We start from the raw sequence: 14321 nt of genomic DNA, 5'->3' as shown, positions 1-14321 counted from the left end.
TGGCCTATTAGGGACCCAAAACCTGCACAGATAACAGAGTGACTCAGCTAAGTGATGATCATTTATATCTAAGTAAGTAAAGTAAATCCTGGCTCTGTAGGGGCAATTTAGTGGCGTTGGTTTTAAGTAGCTTACAGTGAGAGTGACAATGTCAGCGGGGGTATTTTGTCTTGATTTCTCATCATGAAAAAAATATTAGAGTCTTTTCCCATCTGGCCAAAATGTTCACTCTCTGTTAGAGAGTGGGGTCGGGGGCCCAATACGGGTCCTTGAAAGGGTCCTGGGGGTCCAAAATAAAATATATTTATTACTGATATTTAATGCACCAAAAGTTAGTGTAGTGAAGGAATGTACTAAAATGACGATTTTGATCACGGGCTTCACTCTCTCCATTGTTGTCTCTTCGTCTATAAAAATAAACTCTACCTACAAAAACCTTCTCAGGTGGGGGAGGGGGGTTGGGGGGTTATCAGTGGATAAAATCTTATGAAATGGGGGTCTGTATCTGTCCGGGGGTTCTTGACATGAGGAAGCGGGCGTCCCTGCGCTGATGCTGCGGCTCTCCTCGTCTCGGTTGCTCGGAGTCTCTGTCCAAGGTGCTGAAATCTGCTTCTCCGGGGACGCGTCACGTGACTGCGCTTCCTCCCTCTGAGAGAGCAGGATGCTGTGTGTGTGTGTGTGTGTGTGTGTGTGTGTGTGTGTGTGTGGAGTGTGTGTGTGTGCGCGCGCGCGGACACTTCAATCCTCATCATGAGCAATTCGGCTCATGAGGAAGGCTTTTCTAAGACGGCGTCGGGTTTGCTGTAGTGTGCTTCTAGAGTGGAATTTGTGCAATTGAATGCGTAACTGTGACTCTTTGCTGATATATATATATATATTTTTTTTTTTCTTCTTCTCCTTTTTTTCCCACGGTTTCAAACATTAGTGTGGCAACTGTGGCTGGGCACACAGGAGTAGGCTGCTGCCCACCAAGTCGGACTCTGTTTGTGCGGCGCTGAGAAGAACATGTAAGAATCTGCAGGCTCCCCCCCAGTTCCTTTTGGATTCACAGCCAAAATGCAGAAAGGGATGAGACTCAATGATGGCCATATCACCTATCTGGCTCTTTTGGCGAAGAAGGATGGTACGAGGCGAGGTTGCCTGAGTAAGAAAAGCTCAGACAACACAAAATGGCATGCAAAGTGGTTCGCTTTGTTGCAGAATATGCTGTTTTATTTCGAAAATGACTCCAGCTCACGCCCCTCCGGACTGTACCTGTTGGAGGGATGTGTTTGTGACAGGGCGCCGTCACCCAAACCATCTCTCTCAGCGAAGGAATGCTTAGAGAAGCAGGTAAGATATTGATCACACAGGGAGCTCCGATAAGTCTGACTGACACTGTCAACATAATCCGTCTCTCAAAACGGATCCACTCATTAATGTTATGCTTGTTATGTGAGTGAAACTGGGTAGCTGTTTCTCTTTATAGAAGAAACATATTTTTATTAAGCTGACTTCTCATTAAAGCAGCAGTTATCTCACTGCTCATTTTGAAGACACAGCAAAAATGCAAACGAGATTAGTTGGTTTTTTCCCCCTCCAATATCTATTTATCTCGCCAACAATTTCCCAGAGATGCTTTTGCATTATAGTTGACTTGACGTTCAGTGTTACGTAATGGCGTCATCCTAACTGATTGATTGTCTTGATTCTGCACTAAAATAGCATCACAGCCTGGCTCAAAGGTAACTTATCAAATGCATAAAATGCAAAAAATAAACAGTGGTTCAAAGTTAGCTGTATAAAATGTAATAGTCTATGGAAACTTTGTAAACACATAAGCTGCTGTACTTTGCATAGGCAGTTCATTTCTCATCATCGCCATAATATTTCTTGTTGGCGTCAGCCTTCATAGAGAGTTTATTTTTATACATCAACAGCGTTCAGGGAATACTATAATATGTGGGGAGTAAACTTAAACTGTATCCAAACTTTGCAGGTTGCTATCTTGCGGAGGAGAGCTGCCCCTTCCCTGTCGTTTTGACGTATTGATTTAATTCCTCGTCTTGATATTAATAGCATCCTACCTTGGCAACTGCGTCTCCCCGGTTTATAGCGGCTCGGTTCATTTGATAGCCCTCTCATTATCATGGGCTTGTTAACGACAAGCATGAATGAAAACCAGCGATGTTCCTAGGCATGTTGTTGTTACTCAATACATCTCCTTTTCATTTCAATTTCTCTGTCGTTTTGTGCCATGGATTAAAATGTGTGAGGGCTAAACCATTGGCACGGTTTTAACAGCAGTGTGACACACAGTCAAAATAAACCCAGACAAAACACTTGGTTGTTTTTATCCAAACAGTTTTAATAAGTTGCTGAAGGTTGCTATTGAAAGAAATAAAGCTTGTGGTATGAAAGCATTTAAGAGGCAGAGAAGTGGTCAAGCAGCTGAGCTATGACTGCAGTCACCTTCTGAAATCTGCTCTGCCAGCTGCAGTCCACACAGCAGCATGTCTCTGCTTCCCTGCACCATGGGTGATACAGAATCCAAGACAAAAGTCAAAGTGATGGCTCAGTAAGCCGAGTTAGTCATTTTTTGTGTTAATTAATCTATACACAAAGCATGCATCTAATACCTTGCAATGGTTATGAGGCAAACAAACAGGTTGTCAGCTTTTGAAAGGTCTTTATTGTCCTCCATGTTAAAACACATTAATGACAAGAGGGGAAAAGACCAACTTTGGCTCACTGTCCCACTACTTACACTTCTGACTACCACCCTGTGAGAGGTTACATTTCCCCCAATACAATGCTGTAAAACCTCTATCACACTATTAGGCTTTACAAAAATCCAAATGTATAATGTATATTTATTTCATGCCATATTGTCCCAACCAAACTTTCATATGAAAGTTGACAGGACAAATTAAAGTCAATCAAGTTTCATACTGCAAGTAGCTGATTAAGTGGCACAAATGCATAGCATATGAGTGTTAAAATGGGTCACTTCTGTCAAATCCTTCCAGTGCAAGGTAAGAAAATAATATCAGTGGCCTGACAAGGCTACAGTTTGTTAGATCAGCCTGCAAAAATAAAGTTTGGATCACGAGAAAAAAAAAACTTGTTGGATTCCAGAGAAAGTTTCCAAACCCCCAATATACAGCAGGCCAAGAAAAGGTTTGCGCGGCTTTGCAGGACTGGTGCAACAGTTTCTTTGCTCTCCCAGAAGCAAATTTTAATGTTCTGGGTCCTGAGAAAAAAAATGGCTGACTCCTAGTCTGAATACATAAACATCCATTGAAAATGCAGAATATATAATGTATTTCCCTAGGTGCCATGTTGATTGATTATGTATCATTCTTTGACAGGGCTTATTTCATGGAAACAGCTAAAAGATTTGTCTATCCAAATCTGCTAAATGTTGAATTTCACTTTTGCCTGATTGGAAAACTCAACTTCCCAGCTGTGAGAAGTTAGTACTATGATAGGTTGCTAGTTGCTTACTAGTTTGTCTGGTTACTAGTTGATTTACGGTCTCAAGTTTTGTGTTATATAATATATTATATGATTTTACTGTATAACCTGAAAGAAAATATTGTTTGATGTACAAATGCAGGATAGATGCAGGGTAAATGCATGATGGGGGACTTCTTCTCCAACAGCTAACACTGTTATGTGCACGGTTCATTAGCTGCAACTGTATGGGCAACATTGCCTGGTGTCGCTGTCCACGGTGCTGAACTCTGCTGTCAAGTCAGATTCCTCAAACTCCATGCCCTCTGCTCTTTGTCGGCAGAGCTGTCAGGATTAGTATCAGTGTCATAAGGAATGCTCTGCAGAGATGTGCCAGCACAAATTTTGCCATTCTGACAAGTAAATGCATGTCCATTTTATCTGAGAGAAGATTTTTCCTGTCATGTGAGAGAATAAAGTCGAATTTAGGATTTGGAATGATATTGAACCCCTTTGCTACTTGCTTTGTTACTTCAAAATATACAAACACCTGTTACTCACATGGTGTGAATCATTAGAACTTGTTCACTGTCAAGCCTATTTCCTGCCGAGCATCTTAAAACCATGTCAAGACGAGAGCCGCGCTCCAATCTGGGGATGAAATGATGGACCGAGTGACATCCAAGATGACAGCCGTTCATACAGGCTGCTCCAGTGAATTTATTTCAGCAGTGAATTCAATGAATTTGAAAGCCTTTAATCAGCATAACACAGTCTTCTGTTCAGCACGTGTCCCCTTACATAATATTTGTCAGGCATAAATTGTGTCAGTTTTGTATTGTGTGTGGGTGCGAATTGTTTGTGTTTTAAATGTGTGTGTGCATATAAAATGTGGATATGTGTGCGCACAAATGTGTGTCTGTACATGTGTGCATGCATGCCGATGTGCATGTATACATGTGTGCACGTCTGCACATCTATATGTGTGTGTGTGTGTGTGTATGTGTGTGTGTGTGTTCCTTGAAGTCTATGTTCGTAACAATGTGTCCTCCTGCGTACATCGACGCCAGTGATCTATAAAACTGAGCAGCTCCATAGAAAGGTGAGATGAGGACAGAAAAAGTAATCAATCATGGTCTAGGTGTTTGAGGGCATACAGATTTCCTTTTCACTTTCTCCACTATGGAAAAACAAAGAATGACGCTCAGGTTAATGACTGTAGAGTGTGTGTGAGGCGATCCTATATTTCTTACATAAGACATACGACATGTACAGATCACAGTAGATTCCACTGCTGACCGTGCTAGTTGTGCGTGTGTGTGTGTGTGTGTGTGTGTGTGTGTGTGTGTGTGTGCGTGTGTGTGTGTGTGTGTGTGTCAGAGACGCAGGAGGAATGGCCGGGTGAGTGCTGGATCTTATCTGTGTGTGACAGGGAGAGGGACAATGCAGAGAATAGATGCCAAGCCAACTGCCACCTTGCAGGGCTATAGCGCTTTTTATAGCCTCACTCCTCAAAAGGATCTTTCTCTCCCCCACTCTCTCTCTCCATCTCTCTCTCTCCCTCTCTCTTTCTGCCTTTCTCTCTCTCTCTCTCTCCTTTCTCATTGTATTCTTTGGAGTGTTCTACTTTTTAAATGTTCTTATTCCCCATTTAGAAGGAGAGCTACGTTTAAGCCCACAGTTACTATGGCAACCCCTATTTGCATCTGAAAAAGTGCATTTGAAGGGGCCAACAAAATGTGCAACAACATGGCTCGGCATTGTGCTTCGCTTAGCAAATACTGCAAATTTGCTCATATGAGATATATGAGGTGCGTCTTGTTGGGGAGGGGGCTGAAGGGAGGTGGGGAGTGTGTGTGTGTGTGTGTGTGGGGGGGGGGTCTGTGTCGGCTGCAGGATGATACATTCGGTTTCTGGAAATCAGAACAAGTGGAAACGCTTGATGGGCTATGTTGTCTCACTCACTGAGAGATAATGTCTCTGTGGCAAAAAATGTAGTGGCGTCGTGCTAAATATAGCTGCCTAAAAGGCTTGACACACCAGCTCACAGGAAGCGGGAGATGGGAAGCACATTATTGACAAAGGCCCGTTCTGCTGCTCATCAGGAAATATGGAACATTACTCCCCTTCACAGATGATTTGCTCTTGGCATTTGGAAGGGATAAAAATCCAATATATTGGATTTGTGGGGGTCTATTTACAATGCATCAGTGTTATATAATTTGATGCATTTCTGCCACAAATAGGCTAGCTGAGCTATTATTGCAATGACCACCACTTTGTTGATTTGAGGATTTTATTTGATAAGCCTGTTTGAAAAGAAATTCACACACATTTGCTATAATTGCCATAATTTAACATTTGAGGCTAGTGCCATTGGTGTTAATTGGTGGGAGAACAAAGCGGGGTGAGGACTCTAGGGGTCACTAAAATGCGGCCGAATCACTGGAAGAAAAGACAAAAAACAAAACAAAAAAAAACCCAAAACATGGAGTCACTGGAGAGGCTTCCACCAATTCAGAGGTGAGTTGCCAGGTTACAGACTGAATGCACACAGGCTATATAATGAATTTCCAAGGACTTCTCCCATAGGATCTCTCCCTCTCTCTCTCTCTCTCTCACACACACACACACACACACACACACACGCACAATGCACAAACACATAGGCTTGCATGTGCATAAACGTACAACTTTTGTGGAAATTCACAATTCTGCAAACTGAATACTGAAGGGAAAAAAGGTGAAAGATGATTATGGTGTGAAGTTTTATGTTATGAATATCAGACAGCTGTGGTTAGGTTGTTGCCTCATGTCGTAAAATGATGCTTTTATGAAAACCGTTACTCAACCAAGCGGGTCAAATAAGAAACCTTCTAAATATTCTAAACAAAATATTTTGAGTCTTTCTGTATCTTTTCTGTTTTCCAGTATTACTTCACCGTCACTTTCAATCATGACAACCAGAAGGCTTTGGAGCTGCGCACGGAGGACGTCAAGGACTGTGACGAGTGGGTGGCTGCCATCACACAGGCCAGGTACCTCACATGACCTCTCACCTCTCACCTCTCCACCTTTAACCGAGGACATGCTGAGGACAAGCAAGTCATTTTTAGAAAGAAAATTCTCATTACTGTGTAAGCATAAATGCAGCGATGTGGTGGGATAATTAAGTTTACTAGTCAATCAATAAATGATAAGTTATATTTACCTCAAACCTACAGTGAAATAGCCTGATACTTTTCAATGTAATGTATTTACCATGGATTTTTATCTGAGAAATTTGTATCATCTTAACAAGGTGGATTAAGTGTATTTCAGTCATAGAAAGGTGGGTGAGCTGAGTTTAGTTTTGTGTAGATGCCTTTTAGACTCGATGTACGGACCATGTTGTGATTGACTGTGCTGATAAATCACAAAGTGATAGACTGATCTTCTGACTGAATGATTGCTGCTGTCCCACACAGTGCTGTCGTTATGAAAGGGCCACTTTCATAGAGAACTGATTCGTTTCTTACATTATCTTACACATTTTTCAAAACTTTGTAACATTATCTTCTCCCTGATGGCATCTGGAGGACGCTGAGTTGTCTAAATTAAGATTAAAAAAACAACAAATTCAAACTAAATTCATGAACTGGAGATCATAGTTACCTTTATCCGAGAATAAATTGCTTCCAAGGAATGGACAAAATAGTATTGAGGTGTATAATTAGAGAAATGCCCCTGTAAGAATCAGACTAAGAGGGTCATGACAGCCAAGCAATACTATCACTGTAAATGTCAGCCGTGTACATTTGTATGGTGAAAGGTCAATTGATTAGATGGACTCATTGAAGATTACATTGATTTTTGCGCTCACTCAAAGGCAGCAGCACTTACTGTACAGGAGTAAGTTGGTCTGTAAGCATGTACTACACAGCAGGGAAAGGAAGAGGTTCATGTGTTTGCATATTCTATTATATTCTGGAGGCTGTCAAGATCTGGATGCCATATTCTAATGAGAGACATTGACCCTTATTTTTCTTTTATTTCAGCTCACATTCAAGTTTGACTACCTTTGATTGGCAAGTCAAATTTAAATGTGTTGTTTTGAATTTGGCTAAGAGCCTTTTGCTGGGTCTCCAAGTGTCAGGAAGGATCCAGCAGAATTTAATTCAGAATCGTTTGTGGTCTGTTGTACACTAGATCGAACGAATAGGCTGCACTGAATTCAAGCCTCACTAGTATGCACATAAAATGATGAAGTGGGCAATGTACAGAATTACTGCTCATGCAGAAGCGGCTTTTACACTTGGTTTGCTAAGCCCGCTTGTATCTGAAGAATTGGTTGCATAAGTGCCTTTGCTCTGTGCTGATGGAAGGTCTATGGGTCAAACACATGGTGATAAGAAGTCTGCTGTCGCTTTGATAATCCTATAAAACGTGCATTAATGAGGTCCTTACAATGTCTGTTTGTGTGTGTCTGTATAGTTACAGGAACCTGGCTACAGAGCATGAGACCCTCATGCAGAAGTATCTCCATCTACTCCAAATAGTGGAGACGGAGAAAACGGTTGCTAAGCAACTTCGACAACAGATAGAGGATGGGGAAATCGAGATAGAGCGACTAAAATCAGAGGTAACTTGTCTTGTAATTTCATGCTACTAATACCTGAGTGTGTGTGTGTATGTGTGTGTGTGTGTGTGTGTGTGTGTGTGTTCTGTGGTTCTGTCTTATTGGATTGTACACAGTGGAGAGAGAGAAAAGATGGCAGAGAGAGGAGCGGTCAGGCAGAGGGAGGACAAAGAGAGAGAGGGCATGGGACAAAGGTCATGACCCAGATTGAAAACCACAATGCTGAGAGTACAGGGCATGTGCCTGAGCCAGCAGAGCCACCAGGATGTCCTTGTTAGAGACCTCTGTGATAGTGTTGAGTGCTTTGTATCCTCATTATTCAGTCTAAACCAGATCAAATGCATCTCTCTTTAATGTGCTAATGGCTAGCTCCAATTGAATCCATGTTCTCAATATTCATGAATCAGCATCCATTGTACCTGATACTGCAGCCTGCACCAGAAAATGATAATCCACTGTCTCACTCATTATGCTAAAATATGGAGTAGCAATGGATTTAGGGTTTATTTTCTTCATTTTAGTCCTTTATTAAAAGCAGTTTTCCTTAGGTCAATCCTCATTCATATACTGTGTCATTCTAGAAACAACTGAAATAAGTATAGATTGATAAAGATATTGAAGTTTGATGCAGCTTGTATATGTTGTCATTCAAACTGGAGACTGGTGAACTCATGCAGATGGAAAGCAGCTAAAGCATAGTAAATAAAATGGAAAGAATGAACAAAGGAAAAACAAACTTGAACAAAACGCAAATGAAAACATAAAATAAAACAAGCATAATCGGCATAAAACAACTGGTATTATTTATATTCCTGACATGATTACTGTGGAGACTGACAAGAAATAAGGGACAGTGATGATGATTTTAACCCATGGACAGTATGTGGTATGTGTCTTAGCCCACTGAGCCAATGGAATGTCTACAGCTTGCACAGTTTGGTTGAAAATAAATGAAATGTTTCGTTGTGGTGAATATCAGATCGCTGGACTGCTCAAGGACAATGAGAAGATCCAATCAAGTCCAGAGGTCCCACCCAGCGATGACGACACTGAGATCAAGAAGATCAAAAAGGTGAGATCTGTCTGCAGCGGCGATATTAGCAATTCTGGTGTGCAGTTTGTTTTTTAAAGGAAAATGCACAGCTCAACTTCCCTGAGCAATTTTCTTTATTGAGACAGTAGAAACGCAAAGAGGGAGGGAGAGAGTCGGGAAGGCAGAGCTGGGGTTTGATTCTGGGCCAGCAGAGATACATATGGTTTCTGAGACAGGGGGTTTTAAACACTACATCATCTCTGGGCACCTGCAATCTTTATTTTTAACCTTCATTTATTCAGGGAAGGTTGGCTGAACACACTTGCTCTTTTTCAGCAGTCTGCTTCACGCTCACACACATCCACAGCGGGGAGCTCCCCAGTGTAACCACAGTCTTCTACTGCTGGCCACTGAGCAGCTCCACTGAGGCAGCTGGGAGTCAAGTGCCCTGCTCAAGAGCTCCTGTCAGTAACAGTGGAGAGAGCATTACTCATGTACTTCCCTCAGCCTGAATTTCACTGTCAGTCCATAAATTTAAACTGGAACTGGTTATCTTGTAATCATCAGCTTTTCTAACCATGAGGCTAACTCTGATCCCTGATGTTCGGAGCGGTTGGCCTCTTGGCTAATATAACATTTCACAGACTTGCCAGTGAGTGAGAAAACCAGTGAGTCAGTCTCGCAAGTATTGCTTTAATGTAATATTTTTTTGCCAATTATACAATATATGCATATATGCAAACACACACAAAACACAGACAGGCAACACTTAGTCTTAGACTTACACAGCCTTACCTTTTTTGCGCTAACCTTTTTTCACCCCAGGTCCAGAGTTTCCTGCGTGGCTGGATCTGCCGCAGAAAGTGGAAAACCATCATCCAGGACTATATCCGTTCGCCGCATGCCGAGAGCATGAGAAAGAGGAACCAGGTGGTGTTTAGCATGCTGGAGGCAGAGGCCGAATACGTCCAGCAGCTCCACATCCTGGTCAACAACTTCCTGCGGCCGCTCCGCATGGCCGCCAGCTCCAAGAAGCCGCCCATCACCCATGACGACGTCAGCAGCATCTTCCTCAACAGGTGGCTGGCATAGTGATGTGATTTGGTAGAGTGGGAGCGGCCAATAATAATCGACACGGGAGGGAGAAACTTACAGAATGAGAGCTCATGACCTCCATCTTTGCTTGTTTGTTTTGCAGCGAGACCATCATGTTCCTCCACCAGATCTTCTACCAGGGCCTGAAGGCCAGGATAGCCAGCTGGCCGACACTGGTGCTGGGTAAGAGACGGACAGAAACGCTGTTTTAACTAATGTTTTAACTCACACTTTAATGTGTTCTTTTTTCTGTTAGGATGTTTAAGGCATTGCTGTGCTGTTAGATAGGATATAATGAAGAGGGACAAAAGTACTGGAGAAAGCAAGAGGGGGGTGATAAGCGGCAAAGCTTGTGAGCTGGATTCAAACCAAAACCATCATGTGTTCATGGTGCGCCTTAAGCCCATCAAGGCACCAGAGCGCCTCATTCTAAAATGGGTTGTTTGTAAAATGAAAAACACATGCTTGAGATGAGATGAAACAAGATTAGAGGAGAATACAGGTCAGTGCAAAAACAAATTACAATCTATTGTTTCTGAGTACTGAGGCCTACATTAGGACTATGCAGCCATTTTCAGAATTACTGGGCAATAATCTGACCACCTGACACTTCTTTGAATTCAGACTTATGTCTTATGTGACTCTCAAACAGAACAAGGACACCTGTGCTCTGATGTCTCGCTCATTACTTATTTGTGTCCTTGGTTGTTATTATAATAGCTGTTTTTTTGCTACATAAAAACAGGATTTTATTAGTAGTATACAGGTAACATATGAATGAATTAGATTTAGTATGCTGTTAAAATATATTCAAGAAAGTTCCTGCTTCTCCCCACAGCTGACCTGTTTGACATCCTGCTGCCCATGCTGAACATCTACCAGGAGTTTGTGAGGAACCACCAGTACAGCCTGCAGATCCTGGCCCACTGCAAGCAGAACCGGGACTTCGACAAGCTGCTGAAGCAGTACGAGGCCAAGCCCGACTGTGAGGAGAGGACGCTGGAGACCTTCCTCACCTACCCCATGTTTCAAGTAAGATTATAAGGGGATAGTGTTAGTGGTAGCAGTATTATTAGCACACACAATGGATCCTAACATTCCTCTGGTTATTTTTTTGTTTTTTTATTATTATTCCTATGTATGTATATGACACTGAAACAACTTCAGACAGCATTTTATAAAAGCCATAATGCACTTGGGCATGATTTTAATGTTATTTGGGTACTTGGGTACTGCTGTTGATCCTAACAGTATTCATGTCACAGTCATTCTCCGAAATACAACAAGGAGCACCCTCTCAGGTATTACAGCTCCAGCAGCCTTCTTTTCCTTTCATGTAGAAGGTTGTACTAAGGTTGTATAAAGTTTGATACTTAAATACAAGTAAACATGTTGTCCTCCAAGAACGATGCAGGCACCCTAGGGCCAGTCAGAAACAAGATGCCTCATCCCTCCAAGTTTCATCATAATCAGATCGGTGGTGTAGCAGTTATGACCTTTCAAAGTTTGTAATTTCGACCTTTAATTATAGCGCCCCCATAAGACCAATCAGTGTAATTTGTATGGATAGCTGGATTTGTGTAGCAAGTTTCATGTCAGTTGGATTCATGGTGCAGGTGTTAGGGCCTTTAACAGGAGGCTAAATTACTTTCAAAGTTAGAAATTTTGACCTAATTATAGCGCGACAATTCCATTGTGATTTGAGTTTTTGCTAATTTCTTACATTTCCATCCCTTTAATATTAATTGTGACAGTTTTTACATGTATGTGCTACGGTTAAAGATATTTTTGAATCAGTTTTGCCATACCTCTCGGGCTCACTCCCATCTAGTTTTAAAGACTTCTAATTCGGTTGGTAAAGGTAGTCCATCACTGTGAATGAGAGGCGTCACGTGTCACGTCAGATGTCACGTTCCCATGACACTGGAATAAAATCACTTGACTGGTCACTGTTTAAAAAAATGAAGACCTGGCCCCATGCATGATGAATTTCAGCAATCAGATGACATTGTTCTCCACTTACTGGTTCTGGAGTGGTGATGGCAGCGGCACTATTATAGAATACTCTTTGTGTTGAAGTGAGGGCCTAGGTTTTCAAAGTGATATTATTAGCAGAACAATGGTGCTGAGACTACCCCATGCTTGAAGTGAAAACACAGAAGTGGTTGTTGTGGTGAATATTATTGGAAATGTAATGTTCGTGAGGTTAGCCTCATGTGTGAAGCAAAAGCGTACACAAGTGGTTGTTGTGCCAATATTATTAGCTGTCTAGCAGAGGAAAAGATCAAAGACACATTTAGATCAATGCAATTTTCTAATTTCAAAGATAAGCTTTCAGGATGAGACAACCCCAGACAGCCTTCATGACCAGCTATCCACCTGTTGAAGGTCATTGTAGTCCTCAGTAAGTGGTTCAATCAGTCTCTCTCTCTCTCTCTTTCTCTCTCTCTCTCTCTCAGATCCCTCGTTACATCCTGACCCTGCATGAGCTGCTGGCTCACACCCCCCATGAGCATGTGGAGAGAAACAGTTTGGACTATGCCAAGTCAAAACTGGAGGAACTTTCCAGGTAACTTGTGCACAGCACCAGTCAGTCAGTCAGTCAGTCAGTCAGTCAATCAAAACTTTATTAGACATCATTTGTTACACTCAAAGAAACTCAATGTGCTAGATCTTGGGCTTGGCAGGACTTAACCCTCTTCTGTACAAACTTCCTTTACAGATATTCATGATTTACCCGATCAGGAAATAATTCCACGCTAAAAGACTGATATGTAAATCTATTGATGAGTGCCCATTGGCTGTAAATTAAGCTACTTTCTTGAGGAAGCAAGATACCACATCAAGGCAAATTTTACAGCAGGATTTATATTTGAGAAACGTGTTGTTACGCAACATCCAACGCCAACTGTTGGGGAGTTTGGCCCATTGGTCATCTCACCCAATATTAGACAAGAGGATTGGCACCAAAATCATGTCTGTGTCTCTGGTTGATAGCCCTGTCCAGTGCACATGCTAACACTGTAGCATACAGTAACCATAGGCCTTTAGCATTATCCAAAGTATGAAGAAAAAACTTTTAGTAATCCAAAATTGGTATTGGTTTTTATTCTATGGCCTCTAGATTCATAACTTCTGAAAACAAAATCTCAATCTTCATCATTGGTGAAGTCCTTTATGAATCAACAGCGCAAAAACTTTAACTATCTGGCTAAGTTTGCTCACTTTTGTGTAAACAAAACAAGTTATGCTTTAAGTCTTACAGGAAAAGTGATTGGCATTGAAAATTAATTATTTTTGAATACACACAAAAGTAACTAACATTCAGCCTTAGAGCAGCTAAGTTCTAATTTTCTCACTTTTAAAATAATGCTAGTCACCTGCGATAACATGCTGTATGCTAAGCGTTAGCTTGCGCTCCAGACAGATATCTATTGGACTCACAGAGATAATTTTGATGCCAATCCTCTCGTCACATACTGGGTAAGGTGACCAATGGGCCAAACTCCGAAAAATTCAGTGTTGACAGTCTGCAGTGAATGGATACTCTATCATGAGGAAATGAATGGAAGTTACAACTTTCATGTTGAAGTGACTGAACTCATGAGGATTTCCTGTGTCCCCTTCAGAATCATGCATGACGAGGTGAGCGAGACCGAGAACATCAGGAAGAACCTGGCTATTGAGCGCATGATCGTTGAGGGTTGTGAGGTTCTGCTGGACACCAGCCAGACGTTCGTCAGGCAAGGTAAGAAACATTGCACAGCACAGCAGTGTTGGGATGAAGACATTTTCAGTGTAATAAAACTTACATTTAAATTTACACTGAGCATACTTTGTCAATAATTTTATGAAAAAAAAGATTTTTGAACATTGCATCTTCTTGAATGCATTGAATTGAGAGGGAACCCTGGTCTATAGCATCGGTATCACACTACAGTTTCTATTAGGATGATAACAGTGGCACTAAAAAGAAGAATTGATGCAGTCAAATATTGGTCCTGTTTGCTGGAGTAATCATGTAAGTTTATTGTACACACAACATAAGTGACTGTGTGTGTGTGTGTGTGTGTGTGTGTGTGTGTGTGTGTGTTACTGGATCTCCACAGGTTCCCTGATCCAGGTGCCAATGAGCGAGAA

The 14321-nt window shown here is 41.7% G+C and overlaps 1 protein-coding gene across 1 annotated transcript in view; it reads left to right on the top strand.

Annotated features, from left to right (window-relative positions):
* Positions 1-1056: 1056 nt before the first annotated feature.
* LOC139920934 (ras-specific guanine nucleotide-releasing factor 1) overlaps positions 1057-14321 on the top strand; it is a 28635-nt gene continuing 15370 nt past the window's right edge. Inside the window, exons 1-10 of the mRNA XM_071911040.1 lie at positions 1057-1332; positions 6367-6473; positions 7909-8056; positions 9033-9125; positions 9912-10165; positions 10285-10364; positions 11020-11213; positions 12641-12750; positions 13811-13929; positions 14291-14321. The exon at positions 14291-14321 is cut by the window's right edge and continues 130 nt beyond it. Of these exons, the coding sequence (XP_071767141.1) occupies positions 1057-1332; positions 6367-6473; positions 7909-8056; positions 9033-9125; positions 9912-10165; positions 10285-10364; positions 11020-11213; positions 12641-12750; positions 13811-13929; positions 14291-14321 (1412 nt within the window). The remainder of the gene's footprint in view (positions 1333-6366; positions 6474-7908; positions 8057-9032; positions 9126-9911; positions 10166-10284; positions 10365-11019; positions 11214-12640; positions 12751-13810; positions 13930-14290) is intronic.

This window comes from Centroberyx gerrardi, chromosome 1, assembly GCF_048128805.1.
Source record: "Centroberyx gerrardi isolate f3 chromosome 1, fCenGer3.hap1.cur.20231027, whole genome shotgun sequence".
In the NCBI taxonomy this organism is placed as follows: domain Eukaryota; kingdom Metazoa; phylum Chordata; class Actinopteri; order Beryciformes; family Berycidae; genus Centroberyx; species Centroberyx gerrardi.
The sequence above is the reverse complement of the archived record's forward strand: the minus strand, read 5'-3'. Positions and strand labels throughout refer to the sequence as shown.